Source organism: Mastomys coucha, unplaced genomic scaffold (assembly GCF_008632895.1).
Source record: "Mastomys coucha isolate ucsf_1 unplaced genomic scaffold, UCSF_Mcou_1 pScaffold21, whole genome shotgun sequence".
Lineage (NCBI taxonomy): Eukaryota > Metazoa > Chordata > Mammalia > Rodentia > Muridae > Mastomys > Mastomys coucha.
The window spans coordinates 144,011,488-144,031,693 of record NW_022196904.1 but is presented as its reverse complement, the minus strand read 5'-3'; the positions used below and the strand labels follow the sequence as shown (position 1 = coordinate 144,031,693).

At 36.4% G+C, this 20,206-nt stretch overlaps 1 protein-coding gene across 1 annotated transcript in view; it reads left to right on the top strand.

Annotated features, from left to right (window-relative positions):
* Positions 1-20,206, top strand: part of LOC116103612 (E3 ubiquitin-protein ligase ZFP91-like) — a 33,315-nt gene that overhangs the window by 1,468 nt on the left and 11,641 nt on the right. Inside the window, 1 exon segment of the mRNA XM_031389814.1 lies at positions 4,639-4,667. Within this exon segment, the coding sequence (XP_031245674.1) occupies positions 4,639-4,667 (29 nt within the window).

The window sequence follows — 20,206 nt, the reverse complement described above, 5'->3', positions numbered from 1 at the left end:
GGGCATCAGCCCGCGGCCGCGAAGCCCCCGTCTCCGGCTCAGGGCAAGAAGAGTCCGCGACTCCAGTGAGTAACAACAGTCTTTGAGGCGTTGGGGAAGACCCCCCTCTAGTTCTCACACCACCCTCCCGGCTCCCGTAGCGCCCGCTCCACGTGACACCCTGCTTGCTCTGCCCCCTGCCGGCTCCGCACGCCAGATGTCACGCCGCTGGCGGCCGGGCTCCCGCGGCTTCGCTGCCGGTGGCAACCAGCCCACGCCCGAAGTCGCCCAGCGCGGGCTTGCTTGCCCTCTGCCTCCGGCGGCCCAGTCCCCACTCTGGCTTCTGCGCCCCCTTTGTCAGCCTATCGCTTCCAGTGTCACAGCACATCCCCGTTAGGAAATCGACCGCACCATACTAGCCCTGAAGAGTGTTTTTTACATGTTATTTTCTTTTTCCAGCCACTCACATGGTAGCCTTTCTCGCCCTTCTGAATGGTCAGGTTTATTCTTACGGTCAGGATGAAAACACGGCTGTGCCAATTACAAATATATTTTAGACAACTAAACTAGACGTGTAGTTCTTTTTACCAGTGTATGAACTTTCTTTTTGCGTATATTTTAACATAGATACTTAATCTTAAAATTACATTGGTCTGAATTACTACTTTGAACTAATTAGAGGCCCTTAACAGATGGCCAGGAGCGTAAATATTTTAAGTTGCTCATTAGAGTAATGCTATAAGTTACACGTTGTAATCAAATTAGCTATTCATTGTTGAGAATATTATGTCATTTGATTTACAAGTGGGAAAAAGACAAAATCAAAGATCAGGGATTTCAGTTTCAAATAACCTGGAACCTCTCAGTAGAGACAGTGCAAGGACTTGGCCTACCTTAGACCTAGGAAATTTTTAAAGCTTAAAAACAAGCTTGCTCCAGAATTAATCCGTGACTTGGAATAGTTGCATAAGACACTTCAGGAATAAAATCCAAATGTATCATATTTTGCTACTAGAGTGTTTTCCCCAGTTTTGAATGTGATTTAAGGAAGTGAACTTATTTAAGAAAACTTAGGAACTATAGTTCTGTGGAGAGTAAAACTACCTTTACACATTTTTAAACCGAATTGAAAGTTGTAACTGCTGTATGTACTTTTTTACAAAAATCTTAATGTAATCTCACAAACTTGAAAATATATAAATCATTACTCTTAATTGGGCATAAATTCCTTAGGCAAAATCTTTAACCTATGTGTCCTTCAGTTTCTTCTCTGTACACAGTTATACAGGGAATAACCTCTATGACCTGAGTTTGTGTGTATTAAATATACCACACAGTGTCTTACATATTAAAATACTACATTCAACTTGTTATTTTGAGGAGTGGTAGCCTAACAGAGGCAGTACTTTATTGGGGTGTTTTTTGTGTAGATTTTGTAGTTTTGTGGTTTTATAGTGTCTTCCATAAACCTGCCACTTGAGAGTTAAGTACATCTGAATAAAAAATTATACCTAGAACAGTGTTTAGCTTTTCCCTACATGGTAGGAAGTACTAATGGACCTTGAATCCTAGAGTGTAATTGTGGAAACAGTTGATCTTGGATTTATATGATTACTTGCATTAGTTTGTTTGTTTTGTTGTTTTTGGTTTGGTTTTTTATTTATTTTTTTTTTTATTTTTTTTTTTTTTTTTTTTTTTTTTTTTTTTTGAGACAGGGTTTATCTGTATAGTGCTGGCTGTCCTGGAACTCACTCTGTAGACTAGGCTGCCCTCGAACTCAGAAATCCACCTGCCTCTGCCTCCCAAGTGCTGGGATTAAAGGCGTGCGCCACCACCGCCCGGCCTTGCGTTAGTTTTTTATCACTGTTTTTCTTGTGAGGAGAAATAACCAGTCTTATGTTCCTTTTCATATAGTGCTATAAATAGGTGTGGTGATCTCTGTCTTCTTTTTGCCTTGCTCATGTATTTAAGATTATACCATTTTCTCAGATTCTTAAAATTAATTTTCTTCATTTTTATTGCACATCTTTACTTATTCAGTGGCCCGCAAATCAGAGAGATGTCAGTGCATTCCAGTTTTGCATTCCTTGTTTGAAAAGTAACCAGGGCTAGTACTGTTACTCCTGGGGTGTGGAAGGCTAAATAAGATCTGGCCTTGTCTTCAAGGACCTTGGTGAGGAAGGAAACATTGATTAGCACTCATTAATTAAACTTGTGTACATGGCTTGCAGATGTTCTTTGAGAACACATTTTTTTAAATTCATACTCTATCCTTTGAGACATGCAGTTTTGAGTGTCAGTGTACTGAACTCTGACCTTGATTAATATCTTCCAAATAAAATGATGTTTAAAGGGGAGATGAAATATTTATTATTAATTATAATAGATTTGTTCTTTTCAGATCCTTTTCCCTCCCTAGTTAACTTTTCACCCACTTTCCCTATCCCTGCTATTTTACCTACAAAATTTCTATAACCTAATAACCTGTATTTGTTTCTTTAAATTAAAGAAATAGCCAAATATACAAAATCATTTAAAATATCAAAAACATAGGTTTGGATTAACTAAAATTTGTGTTATTAATAGAAGACAAGTTATATAGTGGAGTGAAGCTTGAACTTGATGTTCAGGCTGAAAATTTATTGTCTCAGCTTGTACTGCTCATTGCCTTAGTGACCATGAGCAAGTCACCAGCATCTTTAGAGCTATTTCCTCTTGTGAATTTTGAGTTTGTGGCAAGAGCTTTACAGCTGAGTAACAGCTTATGCTTTCATAAACTTGACTCTGTAACAACTTGACATTTTTGAGACTTAAGAATACATAATATGAATGCAGGAAAATAAAAATATATTCAGAAGAAAGGCATCAAGTTAAATGTTCGATGTATTATACGCAAAGACCTAAATAGCTAATAGTTAGGAAGCTAAATCCAATTTGTATGAAGTTTGTGTTGTTCAAAAATTAAGCTCATTGTTTGCAGTATTTTAGTTATGATCCCCATTTTAATTGTGGATATGCTTCAAGAAATGGGTCGTGTAATAGTTTGAAGGTTGAGAATATTTTCCTCCCTTTGGCTTGTTTCTTATGTTTTTTGTTTTTCTTTTTTGGTGTGTTTGGTTGGTTTGGGTTTTATGTTTATTTATTTCTTTGAAGACAGGATCTCACTATGTAGCCCTTGCCTGGAATTTTGTATGTACACCAAACTGTCCTCCCAGGCAACAGATCTGACACTTGTCCTCAGCCTCCAGAGTGCTTTGATTAAAGGCATGTACCACCGTGCCAGGCTTTTCCATTTTTTAATAAATTAAAATATCCATGTGCATACAGCAAAACAAATTAAGACTAGGATAGGAGGCAAAATGTTTTTATTCACTTTATTCTCTGGTATAAAATCAGAGATCTGCATTGCAGATTTTAAAATTCAACAAGTAAGTCTTAAAATGTAGCTGTTGGATAGCTTTTTTAAAAACTAAGATTTGAATATTTTTAGAGGTCTTTAGGGTCAGTTGAGTGACACATGAAGAAAAGTGTTGTTTTAATCTCTGATGTTTGGAGTTCAGGGTTCTTGGTGAGGTTGTTGTTTTCATCAAAAGTAAAGTAGTAATAAACATGTAGGTGCCATTTTCTTGCTGTGTTTCCCTTGAAGGGTTGTGCAGAAGGATGAGGTGGTGAATATTCTGAATAGACAAACACAGCTCTTTGTTTCTAGACGCTTCAGTTGCACAGCACTGGAATCCTAAGTGGTTGGGTTCCTAGGGCAGTCAGGATGGTGGTAGAAACCTTGAATGATTTCAAAAACATTTCAGGCATTCAGCAGGTATGTTTTTAGTGCTCCATTTCCTAAAGTGAAGGTGGTTCATAATTGTTTGGGTCAGTTGGGAAGTTTGTAACAGAATAAAGCCATCATAGTACTAAACTTTTTAAATTGAGGCAAAAATCACAGCTATTCTCTCACAAAACATCTTTATATTAAGCTTATTTGCAGTCTCTCTGCTGCTAGGTACTGTGTGATATCTAAGAAGCCAGTTTACTTCTCAGTTTGGGGAAGGGGTATGGAATTCATAATACTGTATCTACCAGTTACATGTGATAGAAGCTATTCCAGATTAAAGTCATAGGGATCACTTTGCTTTTTTAAGGCTTATAACTGAGCTTTTTACTTATATTTAGTTTGTAAAGTATAAATAATAATTATTTCAGGTATGTATAGATTGCCTTTTTAGAGATTTATTGGATTTAGTGATCAATTTTGAGGACTCTTAAAATTCATTAAATGTTTGTTAGGAAGATTGTTCAATAAATACAAATAAAGGAAGTGATGTAACAAAACCTCTTTAATAAAATTAGCAACATTTTCCTTGTGTTTTTTTTTTTAATATTTAAAAGCAACTATTTCAGAAGATAATTCTGTTTCTTTACTGTTGATTACGGTGGCCACATTAATCAACATAAAAAAACTTGAGTTCCTTCAAGTGATCAGCAGCCACATGGAATAGTATAGATAGGGTATTTCTACCACTACTGAAAGTTAGGCTTTGCTTTGAACAACATATTATAGATGCTTTCTGTATTATTCTGGAGATGAATCTAAAATAAATACTTTATACTTTAAGAAAATGTACAAAATTATTCATTTAACACTTGACTTTTTTCTTTCAGGTGTATAGAAAAAATAACAACTGATAAAGGTAAGATTCCTTCTCTTGTGTGTAGTATTGATTATTTTGTAGTCTAACAGAAAGGGTACTACACTTAAGCTTTATTATTCAGTGTTCTTCCATTCAAATGGAACTTTATGGAGTAGGCCTACTGGAGAAGTTAGAATCTATTTAGAGGATAGCAATCAGATTAGAACAATACAGTGACTTCAAATTAATCAGTAGTAGGTTCTAATTTAAAGGCCACTCTGATTTTTAAAGCTGCCATTTTAAGAAGTAACAAAAATTATATGTAATAATAATAACATGTAGGCAGATCTTGGTAACTGGTAGACTAGTAATTGGAACAGTGTGGAAAGTGTACCAAGGGTTTTTTTGTTTTTGTTTTTGTTTTTGTTTTTCGAGACAGTTTCTCTGTGTAACCAAGGCTGTCCTGGAACTCACTCTAGACCAGGCTGGAGTGCTGGGATTAAAGGGGTGTGGCCACCACCTCCCGGCCCCAAGGTTTTAACTTGAGTAGTTTAGTGCCTGCATGCATGCAATATTTATACATGTAAATATATATAACATTTTATATTTCTGTAACTTAAATGAAGTTTCCTTTAATGAAGTATGCTTTACAAGTATTTAAATCACATCTAAAACTTTGGGTTTTATATTTGAAAGAATGGCAGTGTGATTAGAAACCAATAACTTGAATTGGTGACTTTTGTCAAATTTCTTCCTTGAGTTTCTTTTCTCTGATTCTTGGAATATAAAGTTAATATCTTAAATACCAGGTAGAAGTATTTATTATATACAAACATGGTAAGTATTTTGGGGGTTTGTTTTGGTTTTGTTTTGTCTAGCAAGGTTACTGTTTGGAAAGTGTTAATATCTGCCATATGTGGAAGATCTGTTCCATATTTAGAAATCACTTTGGAGATCTTACTACCCAGGGAAAGTGTAGCTAGGTAATGTACTACAGTAGTTTTTACTAAAAGAAGTTTTGTTTGTTTTTATTTTTGTTTTAAGTAGTTAGCTTCTACCAGATCTAAAAAGAGTTTTCTTAAAGAAAATTTTGGACTACTAATGGAGATGATTTTTGCTTGAGCATTTTAATCTGGAATTGCTAGCATGATGGTTACTGTGCTGTTGGAGAAAGTGATAACTTCATCCTGGGTTTGGGTATTTTCAAATTCCCATCTCTATGTCTGCATTAGTCTTCATGTCAATGCAGCTTAAAAGAGGAAATTTGGCTTCTGCTCATCTGCTGGCTTCATTGGTCCTGGCCTCTGATGATCATCCAGTTGTTTATTTGTTGATGTTTATATGACTCTGTCCATAACTTTGCCTTTTTAATGCTTTCTAAACTTTGTTTTCTTTACTGTATTATCTGTTGCTGTAAAAATAGTAACATAAGAATCTTGCCATCCAAAAATTACACAGTAGTTTGCTTTACATTCCAAGAATCAGAGAAAGAAACTTGAAGATGGAATGTGACAAAGAAGTCACCAATTCAACCCTCAAACTTAGTAACTTATGGTGCAACAATTATTTCTTGGTTGGACTGATTTCCTCTCCTGTATTTAATATTTTGAGGGAGGAACTCCTTTTCAAATTGGCATGTGGTTTTACATTTCCATCAAGAATGCATCATTCTTTTTTTTTCTAGATCCTTACACTTAATCATTCTTGATAGTAGTTTGAGTTGATAATTTTATTGTGTGTTATCAATATTTATAACTGTGGAGGGGGTTGTTTAGTGTTTCTAGGTGGGCATATGGCTTAATATTCAAGCCCTCAGATATCTAAGGATTGCCACAAAATTCCAGGCCAGCCTGAGCTACAAAATAAAACCTTGTTTTCAGCAAACAAGAACAACAGAAACTAAATTTAATACCCATAGCCTTTAACAAAAAAGGAAACTGTCATTTGCAGATGGAAGTAGAGAGCATCAAGTGAAATTAGCTTGGCATAGAAAGACAAATGTTGTGTTATTTTAATGTTACATGAGTTGTAAATTACTATAGAAATAGTAGAAGAATGGTTACCAAAGGCTAAGAAGTTGGGGGAAGGGGAGCTGTTGATGATAAGGTATAAGTTTTGTTTACACTGCAAAGTACATTTCAGTGTTTTCTTGTACTGTACTTTAACACACAGTAAGTAACAATGTAATAGACATTTTAAGATTACTAAAGTCATTTTAAGTGCTCACACAAAAATGGTAAATTAGTGAACTGGCAATTTTGTTAATTTGCTAAATTGAAGCTTTATATTATAAACACAAAACACACTTTGTGTGTGTTTTGAATGTAACTTCCAATTTTCTGGAGCTTAGTTGGCAGTTGCTAAATGCTGGGACAGGAGAGCAGCAATAGAGGATGCACCAGCATATATTTCTTACAGAGTGGATTTGCTTCCTTCTATTGCAGAAAACCACATTGGGAAAGTTTTTAGTACTCACACATTAGTGGTGTCATAGATAAAGGTCCCACACAGTGTGAACAGGCAAGAAGAGTAGAAGCAGCACCTGGTAGAAGTAACCTGCAAGTTCACGGGTCTGCAGGCTTTCAGAGACATCTGGAGATTGTATTCATGGCTATACTCTTAAGGCATTTTGGGTATGCTATTAAAGATTGCCAGGCAGTGGTGGTTCACACACCTCTAATCCCAGATCTTAGGAGGCAAAAGTAGGTGGAACTAAGTTCAAGGCCAGTCTGGTCTACAGAGTGAGTTCTAGTACAGCCAGAGCTACACAGAGCAACCCTGTTTTGGAGAGGTCAGGATGGGGTGTGGAAACTGATGGTTGAATGAGCCTTGCCTCTGTTAACTATTAAGCTAATTATACATTTGAAATAGGTGCTGAGATGAGGTTAAGTTACTTTACTACATTTACTACACCACTAAATAAGTTACTTGCCAGTTAAAAATGAATTTTGAGAAATTCAGGGTCAACCAGCCCAGTAGAAATTCAGGTGTTGTTGGTTTTAGAGTTTTTAATCCAAACTGTAGGCTGGAAACTTAGGATTTTCTAAAAGTTTTGAGATTGGACTTCTTCCCAAAACTTAAGACTTAAAGCCTTTCAGCTGATCTAAGTTGGTATTCAGGCAAACAACTGGGCACTACAACACAAGCATATTCATACTGAGAATTAACTTCTTAGCTGGTTGTGGTAATAAAGGTCTATAATCCAGGACTTGGGAAGCTGAGGCAGGAGACTCAATTTGGTCTCCAGAGTGAGACTGTCCCAGTCTCCTGCTGCTGTATGCACGCGCACACACACACACACACACACACACACACACACACACACACACACGCACGCACGCACGCACGCACGCACGCCTTATCACTGAAATGACCTTTAAAGTAGTTATGCCTTTCTTAGCTTACAGTTGCTTACCTCTTTTGGCTTTTGCCATATTATCCCCCATACATGATGTGGGACTAGACTTACCTGTCTCCAGAATGTGTAAATAAAGGTTTTTGTTTGGATGGTTGGGTAGGGGGTGTTTATTTGTTTTGCTTTACTTTTTTTGTAAATCGTTTATTTAGTTTTCTTAATTTTCTTCAGATTTCTCGTTCTTAAATTGTAGGACTAACAAACTTTATCTTAAATTCTCAAAACAGGACAAATAGCACCAGTTTGTAGAGATTTGCGCTTTCTATATGCCAAACAACTGGTCTTTTCTATATAAGACAGTAACTGGGGGTTCCTCTACTTCATTGGTTCTCATCCTTCCTAATATGGCAACTGTTTAACCCACACACACACGTCATAAAAGGATTTTTTGTTGCTACTTTATACTGTTATGAATTGTAATGTAAATGTTTGACATGCAAGATAATTTATTATGAAACTCTATGAAAGGCTCATTTGACACCTGTGGGTTGAGAACCACTGCTCTAGGTGACCTCATTTTGATACCCAGTTCCAATATCACCTACCTGGGGCTAGTATCATCCCATTTTACAAGTTGCTCCCACAGAATTGTTCACCACTTCGATTGCCAATCTCAAGTCCCCGGTTTTTCTGCTAGTGCTTTCTACCAACACCATTCTCCTCATTGGGCCAACAAATTTGCTAGAGTGACTCATAGAACTTGAAGAAACAGAATAGAAAGGAAATAAGAAAGGATATAGATGCATAGGGCAAGGAGTATCAGCTGAAAAGGTAGAAAGCGTCCATACTTTTTCTGTCTTGATGGACCACCTTCCAGGAACCTATGTTCACTTAGCCCAGGCTTTTTGAGTTTTTCTGGAAGCTTCACTGAGTGGATGTGGTTGATTTAATCACTGGTTATTAGTGGTTATTAGCCAGCTTAGCCCAGCCCCGAACTTTCTGCAGGTGAAGTGGAAAGTTTCAAATGTTAAATCACACCTTAATATTTAATGTTTACTTTCCTAAAGCTACCCAGAAACTACTAGGTACCAGTCTTTTAATTAGCAGTACAAGAACAAATTACTAGATATTGCTAAGTACTGTATACTCTTGATTTTATTTTTTTAGTTGTAGGGTAAAAACAGGACTCTCGCTGCTATTCCTTTTATTTTTTTTTTTCTCCTAAACTACAAAAATGCAAAGTAGAAGTGTGTGAATGAATTGGTCTTTATTTTCTCTCAAGAACAATGTGGGGCAGGAAGCTTTTGAAAATAGGAGTTTGATGCAAGCCTAGTGGCATACACAGTAATCCCAGCAGGCAGGAGAATGTTGGTTTTAACCCAGCTGGCACTATTTAGTTTTAGGCCTTGTTTTAGGCCTTGTCCTAATAAAAAAAAAATGAGTGATGTGGATGTGGTGTTTTCTGCAGAACAGTTCATTGTCTTGAATATCTTGCTAATGGGGTGGGGCCTGGGGGTCTTTGTTTTATTTCTCATAAGTAAGAAAAATACATGAGATCTCTATGATCAAAAGTTCTTTGAAATAGAATCTCTTTTCTGTTTTTGCCCAGACTGAACTAAAAATAAAACAAAATCCTCCCATCTCGTACTCCCAGGTGCTGGGGTTATAGGCATGTACCTAAACAGACCAATGTCAAACTACTTTGAAAACATGTTCTTTTCTTTCTTCCCCTATACCCTGATTTTGAGAAATGGCATTGTAACTCCAATTATTTAACCTTTCTGGGGTGGTTTAAAATGTGTTTCTTATTTGCCTTACTGCTTTACTTGATCTTCTAAGTCTGTTATCGCTGTCTGGATTTAGTCCCATAAAATGTTGTTGAAATGTGGCTGTATTGGCTGTGTGTTCCTTTGACTTTGTGATTAAGCCATTTTTATTCCTTCATAGTCATTTTAGAGATTTTTAAAAGCTTGCTTAACAAAATGTGTACGTATCCAGTTTAACAAGTCCTCTGAACACTCAAAAATCTTCATTTATTCTGATGCCTTTTTAATTCTGTCTGTCCTCTTGGAATTTGAAGAGTATATCTGTGAGTTGGATGTGATTTTAGAGCTCCTTTCCCCTAACCTTTCATTTAAAAGTGAAGGCACTGAGACGTAAGATAATTTAACATTGGTGTATTGCATTACATAAGAAACCACACTAAATTTAGTGTCTTAAAAATAAATGATTTGATATTTTTCTGAGATGGATGAGTAATTGTTGTTTGGGACTCATTGGGCATTTGTGAAATCACATAACTTTGGAAAGGGCCATCTGGCATATATAGCAGCTGTTGCTTAGTTATAGGTTCTCTTGCTTGTAGATGGAGGCTAGACAAGCATCATTACATTGACAACCTTAGGGTAGCATCATTACATTGACAACCTTAGGGTAGCTTTGTAAAAGGGAAAGTACCACTACAAAAATAATGGCTCAGTTATATAACATTTATAGTATAGTATAATTCATCACTAGAAGTCTCTGCCTTTGTAGACGACTTTTTACATCTCCAGTGTTAATGCTTTCACAAGCTGTTTGTTATCACCTGTTTCCTTGCTAGTCTCCTTATTCTGCTTTTTAAAAATCGTTTTTTATTGAGAATTTCATAAAATACACAATGGAATGTGATCATTTCTGTTGCCCATTTTCTCTCTCCATGCCCCACCAACACACACACAACACACACATACACATACACACACACACACACACACACACACACACACACACACACACACTGTCCCCAAACCTAGGTCACTGTTTCGTCTTCAATTAGAATAAGTCTTTTTTTGAGACAAGGTCTCAGCCTAGGCTTACCTCAGATTTATGGGATCTTTCTGCCTTAGACTACTAAGTGTTAGTTAGGATTACAAGAGTGCCATCAAGCCCTGCTTCTGTATAAACATACAAATCTGAAGTCATGTGTGTTAATCCAGCACTTGAGAGGCAAAGGCAGGAGGATCGGGAGTTCAGATCCACCTTAGCTACATAGAGAGTTCAAGCCAACTGGACTATATGATAACCTATCTCAAAGAAAGAAACAAAGGTGGGGTGGGGGAGCAAAAAAATCCAGTCATGCCACTTATCCTACTTGAATTCTTTCCATAATTGATAAGATAAAATCCAAATTCTGCCAGGATCATCTTAATGTGATGGCTGTCAAATCTTAAGTCATTTTGGTCTGGCTTTTTGCTTCTTTCTTTGGGGTATTTATGTACATTTACTTTGTGCTGATCTAACATCTAGCTATTATTTATCCTTTAGAGTCCAGGGATATCTGTTAAACACTGAGCTAATTGGCAGGTAAAGAGGCCATTAAGTGAACTCAAATATAAAAGTTGCTGCTTAAAAAAATAGTCTTTTGATGCATTTTAAGAAACAAAGCTAATTTACCTTATGTCAGTACTGTAAGAGTCAAAAGCAGTGGTTGTTTTATCCTAAGCTTTTAATCACCTGGAAAAGTGTAAGTATATTAAATTTATACTTTTCTGTCTATGCTCTATAGGCTAGTTTATGAACTGAATAGTAATAAACAGAAAAATAGAACAGTCTAACTTAAGTGTTAACATGTATAAACACATATAGTATAGTTAACTTAAAATAAGTGAACCATTTGCCTTGGGAATTATCTCAGTTGGTAACTTCCCTTGCATTCTGGAAGACTTTCCAGAGTCCATTTCCCAGCTCCCTAAATTATGGTATTACTCACCTAAATTTCAGCACTCAGAAAGTGGGAACACAAGGATCAGACAAGGTCTGCCCGAGGAAGCTGGGTAGAATAAATGAACCTGGACAAGACTGGGTTATTTAATTTCTTGTAGTTTGAAAATCCGTCATATTTTCTCTTGGTTTGTATGCAAGATTTCTGTTTTGGTACAAAAATATGTGTAACTTTAGATTAAGTTAGCTTTGATGGAATAAATTTTCTTATGGGTCTTTTGTTTAAGTCACTGCATTATGTAGATAATCTTGGCCTTGGCCCTTGTCTAGATGTAAATTATCAAATCTGAAGAAAGTTTACATTGACCTCTCCTGTTCATTGGTTAGGTACAGATACATACAATAGGAAGAATTTGGACTTTGAACTTTCCTGTACTCATCCATTGTGACCTGCATAACTTAATGTGTGAACATGAGGAAATTAGTTACTTGCTTTTCTTTCCTTAGAATATAAAGATACGACACAATTATTTGGTAAGTTTATGAGCTAAATTTAGAGAAATGGAAAAAAATAATTGCTGGCACTAGGTAGATATTTGAGGTTTGCTAGTTCTCGGTAAGACAAAATTAAGATACGAGTAAGACCTTTACGCTAGCTTCTAACTGAACTAAACACGTCCTGTTTCAACTCAGAACCAGATCATTAGGTGTATTTGACTTTTCTAAGACTTAATTGGATAAATGGGTTACCTGAGAGGCAGAGGACCAAATTCTGGGTTACCCCATCGAATATATTTCATCATGATCAAATGGCTGCAATTCCTGGAATTTTATTTAGCTTCATCTTGCTTCTTAAGAGAATTAGGAAAAATATTCTTCTTGGTAATAGTACCTCACTGCCTGAGTTTATAGCATTAACCATTCTTGTCAAATTGTCTTAGCTACTTTGGCTTCCTGCTATTACCATCTTTGAATAAGTTGAAGCTTGCCTCTTTTCCTGTTTGGTCATAATTATTTATGATAATGTAGTATTCTATTGTCAAATCTGTTCTCGTTGTGTAGTGAAGTGGTAATTGTGTACTAAAAATGTAAAGCATACAATTCTTTGACAGTATATGTGGTAGTTTGAAATGCAAATGGCCCCCATAGGCTGATAGGGAATAGCATTATTTGAAAGGATTAGGATATGTGGTCTTGTTGAAGTGGGTATGGCTTTTTTGGAGGAAGTATGTCACCTGGGGTAGACTTCGGGGTTTCAGAAGCCCAAGCCAGGTCCAGTGGTTCTCTTCCTGCTGCCTGCTCATCCTGATACAGAACTCTGAGCTACCTCTCCATCACCATGTCTACCTGCATGCCACATGCATGGTCATGCATGCTTTTGTCAGATATTTTGAACATTAAGCACAAAAGTTACTCATAGTACAGATGCACAAGCTTTTGTTGGTTGATAGATATTTGGGTTATTTACACATTTTGACCATGGTGAATTGTGATACTATACCATTTCTGTATAAACATTTGTTTGATTAAATCCATTTTCACATTTTGACATTTGACTTGATTTTGCTAAGATAAAATGCCTGAGAAAACAACATATAAAAGAAAAGATTTATTTTGACTCCTTGTTTCAAAGATTTGCATCTATTGTCATTTGGTCTATGTTTCTGGGCCTGTAGTGAGGCACAATTCTTTTTCCCCATTAAAAATAATCATTTCCTCATATTTCATGGTTACAGTTTCCCCTTCTCTACTCCTACCAGTTCCTCCCTACCTCCCCTCCCATCCAAATCCATTCCCTTTCTATCTCTCATTAAAAAAGAATGTGCTTCTAAGAGACAACAACCAAACATAACAAAGTAAGAATAAACAGAAACCATCACATGGGAGTTAGACAAGACAAACCAACAGAAGGAAAGAAGCCCCACGAGAAGTCACAAGAGTCGGAGCCCACTCATTCACACATTCAGGGGCCCCATAAAATACTAAACTGATATCCACGTGACCACGTGAGGCCTGTGCTACTGTTCCAATCTCTGTGAGTTCATAAGAGCTTTGTTTGCTTGATTTAGAAGGCTTTGCTCTCCTGGTATCCTCCATCTCCTATGGCTTTTAAACTCTTTCTGCTTCAGATTTTTCCTTGGGGGTTCCCTGAGCTCTGAGGGGAGATATTTGATGAAAACATCTCATTTAAAGCTGTATGTTGCAAGGTCTGTGTCTCTGTGTAATGTCTGGGTGTCGGTCTATCTGTATTCCTTTTTATATTCTACAGGAAGAAGCTTCTCTGATGATGGCTGAGTGAGGCAACTGATCTGTGATTGTGGGTAGAATATCATTAGGAGTTTGGTTTTTGGTTTTTTTGTTTTTTTAAAGAAAAATAATAATTTGGTTTTACACTAGATCTTTGGGCTATCTAGTCTCTGGTTTTGGTTACCAAAGCAGTATTAGGTATGGTTTTCATCTTTCAGGGTGGACCATAAGTCAAATCAAATTACTCCGACAAGCTTTGTGCCACCATTGCCCTAGCACAATTTTACAGGCAGCACAGATTGTAGATCAGTAGTTTGTGGCTAGGTTGGTGTTTGCATTTCTCTTTTGGTAGCCTACAGAGTACTACCTTCACAAACCAAACAGACTAAAAAACAGAAGTGAAGGATGTAGATACCAGCTCACCTTCTTCATGTTCAGTAAGATTTGTGGGAGTTGTTTTCAGCAATGGAGATTTGCTGTCAGTTTAAAGAGAGCAATCTATTATCTTGTCAACAGCCTGGGTTGTTTTGGGGGATTTCCATGGGACCCCTTTGACCCACAATGCAACGGAATATAATCTAGTCCCAGAATTGGAAACTTCTTGTTTATAAGAAATAGCTAGCTGGGATTCCATCTTCATTATTTGGAGACTTCATTAGGATAGCCTTCATGTATTTTAGGAAGTTTGCACTGCACTAGGTTTCCATACCACCCCCTCAGGTGCCCCTTAATTCTGGCTGCCTCTCCCTGAATTTCCAGCCTCAGCCTCAGCCCCATCTCTCCTCCTCCTCTTGACCTTATCTTCTTGTTCTCATCACCCCAGTCCACCCATAAAATCTTATTTCTCTCTTCCAGGGAAATCCATGTGTACCTACCTAGGCCTAAGTTCTCTGGGTCTATGGATTGTTGTTTGGTTATCATTTATTTAACAGCTAATATCCGCATATACATGAATGCATACAATATTTATCTTTTGGGATGTGTTAGTTTACTTGTTTTTTTTTTTCTAGTTCTATCCATTTGCATTTCTGTTCATATTATTACATCTGCAAATTTCATAATGTCATTCTTTTTAACTGAGTATTCTTCATTGTCTAAATGTTCCACATTTTCTTTATCCATTCCTCTGTTGAGGGATACATCTAGATTGTTTTCAGTTTCTGGCTATTATGAATAGAGCAGCAATGAATATGATTGAACAAGTATTCTTGTGGTAAGATACAGTGTCTTTTGGGTGTATGCCAAAGAGGCGTATAAGCTAGATCTAGAGGTAGATGGATTCCCAACTTTCTGAGTATCCACCATATTGATTTTCATCCACTAGCAATGTAGAAGTATTCCTCTTACTCCGCATCCTTACCAATGTGAAGCACTTGGGTTATTGCCATTCTTACAAGTGTAAAAAGTACGTTTGAATTGCATTTCCCAGATGGCTAAGGATGTTGAACATTTATTTCTCTGCCTTTTGAGTTTCCTCTGTTGAGAATTCTGTTTAGATCTATACCCTATTTGTTGAAAAGATTATTTGGGATTTTTTGTTTTGTTTTTTGACAGGATTAATTTTGTTGGCTTGTTGTTGTTGTTGTTTGTCTTTTTTGATACTAAGTTTCTTGATTTCTTTATATTTTAGGATATTAGTCCTCTATCAGATATAGTTAGTAAAAACTTTTCATGTTCTGTAAGCTGCCACTTTGTTATTAGAGTGAAGGAAAATGGCAGTCAGGAGGATGGAGGTCTACTACTTCCTAACAGTCCACTAAACTATGAGGTCATCTGGATGAATCTACTGAAGTTAGAGCGCTCATGATTCAGTCACTTCTGCAGGATCAGCATTTTTACATGGCTGCTTGCATTGTACAAGGGTTCTAGTTACTTCATCTCTCCAACACTGTTTTTATAACCATCCTAGTCAGTATGAAGTTATGGTCTCATTGCGCTTTTGATTTGCATTTCATTAATGACTGATGTTGAGTATCTTTGCATGTGGTTTTGTTTTGTTTAGCTTATTTTTAATGAAATACTTGTTCAAATCTTTTGCATATCTTTTTAGTTATTTGCCTTTTTGTTAAATTGAAAGATGAGTATTTAAAGTGGTGTACCAGACATACTTTACAAGTATTTTTTCCATTCTATATACTGTCTTCACTGTGAGATTTTAAAGTGTTAGCTCTTAAATTTAAGCATATGACCCATTTTGAATTGTTAGAAGCTAAGAATCTAGCACCCATCTTTGTATGTAAATACTGTTTTCCCAGTAACATTTGTTGAAGAGATTGTTCATTCCCACATCCAAGTCGTATAACCTTATTGAAAATTTCTTTGTGTGTATATGTGTGTTGTGTGTGTGTGTGTGTGTGTGTGAGAGAGAGAGAGAGAGAGAGAGAGAGAGAGAGAGAGAGAGAGAGAGAGAGGACATGCAGATGTATGGGTGGATTTGTCTTATTTATATATAGGTTCTCAGTTCAGTTTATTGGCTTATATTCTTTTTCCAGTACCACACAGTGGTTACTGTCACTTAATAGGTTTTGAGATTCTGAAAATACTCTTCCAGCTTTGTCCTTTTTTCTGCAATAGTTTTGGTTACAATTAGTCTGTAGAATTTTCATATTTAAGAGTAGGTTTATAGAATCTGGATTTTTTTTTTCTTAATTTGTACATCAGTTTAAGGGAAGATTATCCTCTTAACAGTATTTTTTAACTCTTATTTTATAAAAGGAACCATTTTTTGAATTTCCTTTGGGGATTGTTCATTTGTTAAATATATTTAAAAATATATTATATATATTTAAAATTTTGTTTATTGATCTTGTTTTCTGCCACATTTATAAATGTATTAGGAGGGAGTTATCGATTGATTGGCCTGTATGAAAATAAGGTCATTTAATCTGTAAACCGTAAAGTTTAAGTCCCATTTCCACTGCCCAGCCCTGCTTCCTGCTTGGGTTCTACCTTTGCTTTCCTTCTACTTTTGCTCTGCTTTTTTTTTTTTTTTTTTTTTTTTTTTTTTTTTTTTTTTTGCCTAGTAGAGTATTAAACAGAAGAAGTTATCTATGACTTTTTGCTTAGATAGAAAATTTGTTCTTGCCCCAGAGTATGGTATTATTAACTGGGTTCTTGTGTCTTAGGAGTGTACGCTTGCTTTTGTCAGTTTACCTATATCTATTTAAATGTTTTTATTATGTTATTAATATTCTCTTATTTTGTATATCAAAATACCTATGGATTTGAGTCTCTTAAATATGCCTCAACATTTATTGTATAAAGAATCCTAATTGGTATGTAGGATTTCTACTTTGGTGTTAGAATAATGTTGGCATCATAATAGAGTTGGAAAGTGTTTCATCCAATATTTTTGAGAGTTTGAGAAAATCTGTAAGTTGGCAGTTTTTTGTTATTTTTTTTAATATTCAGTGGGAGTAACTACTAAGTTCTGAGCTTAGCCTTTTGCATTGGGGAGTTTTTGTTTGTTTATGTAGTCCCTGTCTTTATATTAATATGTTTAGATTTTTGTTTTCTGTTAATGTTTATTTTGGTAGTTTCTGTAAACTATTGGGTTTTGTCTAATATGGTACATAATTACTCATTGTGTTTTCTTAACATCTATAGAAACTTTATTAAGAACTTTCAGTTACATATCACTAGCCTAGGAGAAATAAATTAATAGTTTCTACTTTTTTTTAGATCTATGTGACATTTCTCATAGAAATGTCTAGGAAGTTCTAGGAAACTGACATTCGATAGGATATAATAAGATACTAAAAAAGTTGTATAGTTTTGGAATTGGGTGACAGGTAGTATTTGAGATTTATATTTATAAAGTGTGTTTTCAAGCAGTGCAAATTGCTTTGAAGAGGTAATGGATATTAAAGTTAACCTAGGGAAACCTTGGAAAGAAACCGTATTTACATAGTGGGTAAGTCATATTTGTTATAAAGTTGCAGATTTTTCTTTTTTTATTAGATATTTTCTTTATTTACATGTCACATGATATTTCCTTTCCCGGTTTCCTGCTTCCTGGCCCTGGCATTCCCCTACACTGAGGCATAGAACCTTCATAGGGCCAAGGGCCTCTCCTCCCATTGATGACCAACTAGGCCATCCTCTGCTGTACATATGCTGCTGGAGCCATGAGTCCCACCATGTGTACTCTTTGGTTGGTGGTTTAGTCCCTGGGAGCTCTGAGGGTACTAGTTAGTTCATAGTGTTGTTCCTCCTAAGGGGCTGCCAGCCCTTCAGCTCCTTGGGTCCTTTCTCTAGCTCCTTCATTGGGGACCCTGTACTCAGTTCAGTGGACGGCTGTAAGCCTCTACTTCTGTATTAGTGGGGTACTGTCAGAGCCTCTCAGGAGACAGCTTTATCAGGCTCCTGTCAGCCAGCACTTGCTGGCATCCACAATAGTGTCTGGCTTTGGTGAATGAATATGAGAAGGATTCCCTGGTGAAGCAGTCTCTGGATTGTCCTTCCTTCAGTCTCTGCTTCATAGTTTGTCTCTGCAACTCCTTGCATGGGTATTTTGTTCCCCATTTTAAGAAGGATCGAAGTATCCACACTTTGGTCTTCCTTCTTCTTGAGTTTCTTGTGGTTTGTGGATTGGATTTTGGGTATTCCAAGTTTCTGAGCTAATGTCCAGTTATCAGAGAGTGCATACCATGTGTGTTCTTTTGTGATTGGGTTATCTCACTCAGGATGATATTTTCTAGTTCTATCCATTTCTGTAAGAATTTCATAAATTCGTTGTTTTTAATACCTGAGATGTACTATCATTGAGTTAAAGGAGAATTTTTAGAAGCAAGGAGTGTTTATGGTTAGCTAAGGTTTTCTAGCAGTATTTAGAAGATGCTGCCTAATTTCTGTTTGCTGTTTATATAAAAAATAGAGGAATGTATTATTTAGCAAAAAGATATAAATAAATAACAAATTTGCTCATTTGGGAAGGTTTCAACCTGCCCAATAAAATAATCCTTTTTGTGGCATTGTGTGACAGTGTTCTGTTATTTTTTTTATTTTTTTCAGTTTTTCGAGACAGGGTTTCTCTGTATAGTCCTGGCTGTTCTGGAACTCACTCTGTAGACCAGGGTGGCCTCGAACTCAGAAATCCACCTGCTTCTGCCTCCCAAGTGCTAGGATTAAAAGCCTGGCCACCATTGCCCAGGGACAGTGTTCTCTTTTTGCTAAAGAAACTAAATGTGTAGCTTATGAGTAGGGGACTTACTGCTACCAAAAGGCAGACTTGCTACCATTGGACTCAGTGTACAAAACACTTTTTACAAAGATTATTCCTAGGTCTTACAATCTAATAGAATTGACCTTTTAAACACTGTAACATGTTTGTTGGGGTTCCTGTTTCCCTGAAGCCTTGCCATATGTTTGTATAGTTATCAGAATGATACATAAGACATGATATTACATTGCTATGTTGACTTCGTTATAAATGAATTATAGCCTTTTGTTATTTACGTTTTAAAAGTACACTTTACCATGAGGTTACTGCATAGATGAATTTAAATTCATGGTGTGAATCTTAGTAAATTTAGCATCAAGGAAAGGCATTAAGTAATTTTTAGCAACATTGTAGTTAAAATATCATGAACTGTCATTCTTTTTGCTAGCTCTAGTTCTGAGACCTCTTTCTTAGTTTAACTTGGAGCTAATGGTTAGAATTCTATGAATCAGTTTCTTGGGTCTGTTTTGCATTAAATTTTGTATGAAACAGGGTACTGTTTGGCAATGAAAAGTATTTTACTTAGAGTAGCAACATCAGGATGAGTTCTTGGTACTTGGAGCTTTAGTACTTAGTATGCTAAGTGTAAACATAAATAAAAGCAATGAGACGTGTCTGGTTAGGAAAAGAACAGTAATAGGTTTCCCCTCTTAGAGCGTATCCTGGTTCCCTACCAGCTAAGGGGTTTTGGTCAGGTTTTCCCTGACCAAAAATTTGTTCTTAAGGAATGAACTTCAAATTCAGTTCAGAAAATAGTTGATCACCCCATACACCCCATAACAGTTGTGCCATTATATAGAAGTGTGCATATCCTGTCTGGCAAATCAATATTGTAGAATGCAGGGTCCGCAACTGGATGAGACTGTTAATAACTTTTCCAGCACTGTGCAGAGTACATATCAGTCCTATAAAGTTGAGTCAGCAGGGGGCGAAGCATCCAGTTTAGTTCCAGCTTGATCTTTGTCTTGCAGTCAAAGTATTTGGTGCCTTTACCAGCAGTGGATACTGACCATTCAGTTCTGTTGGGCAATTGCCCTTGTTTTTTGGTTTTGTTTTGTTTTTGTTTTTTTTTGG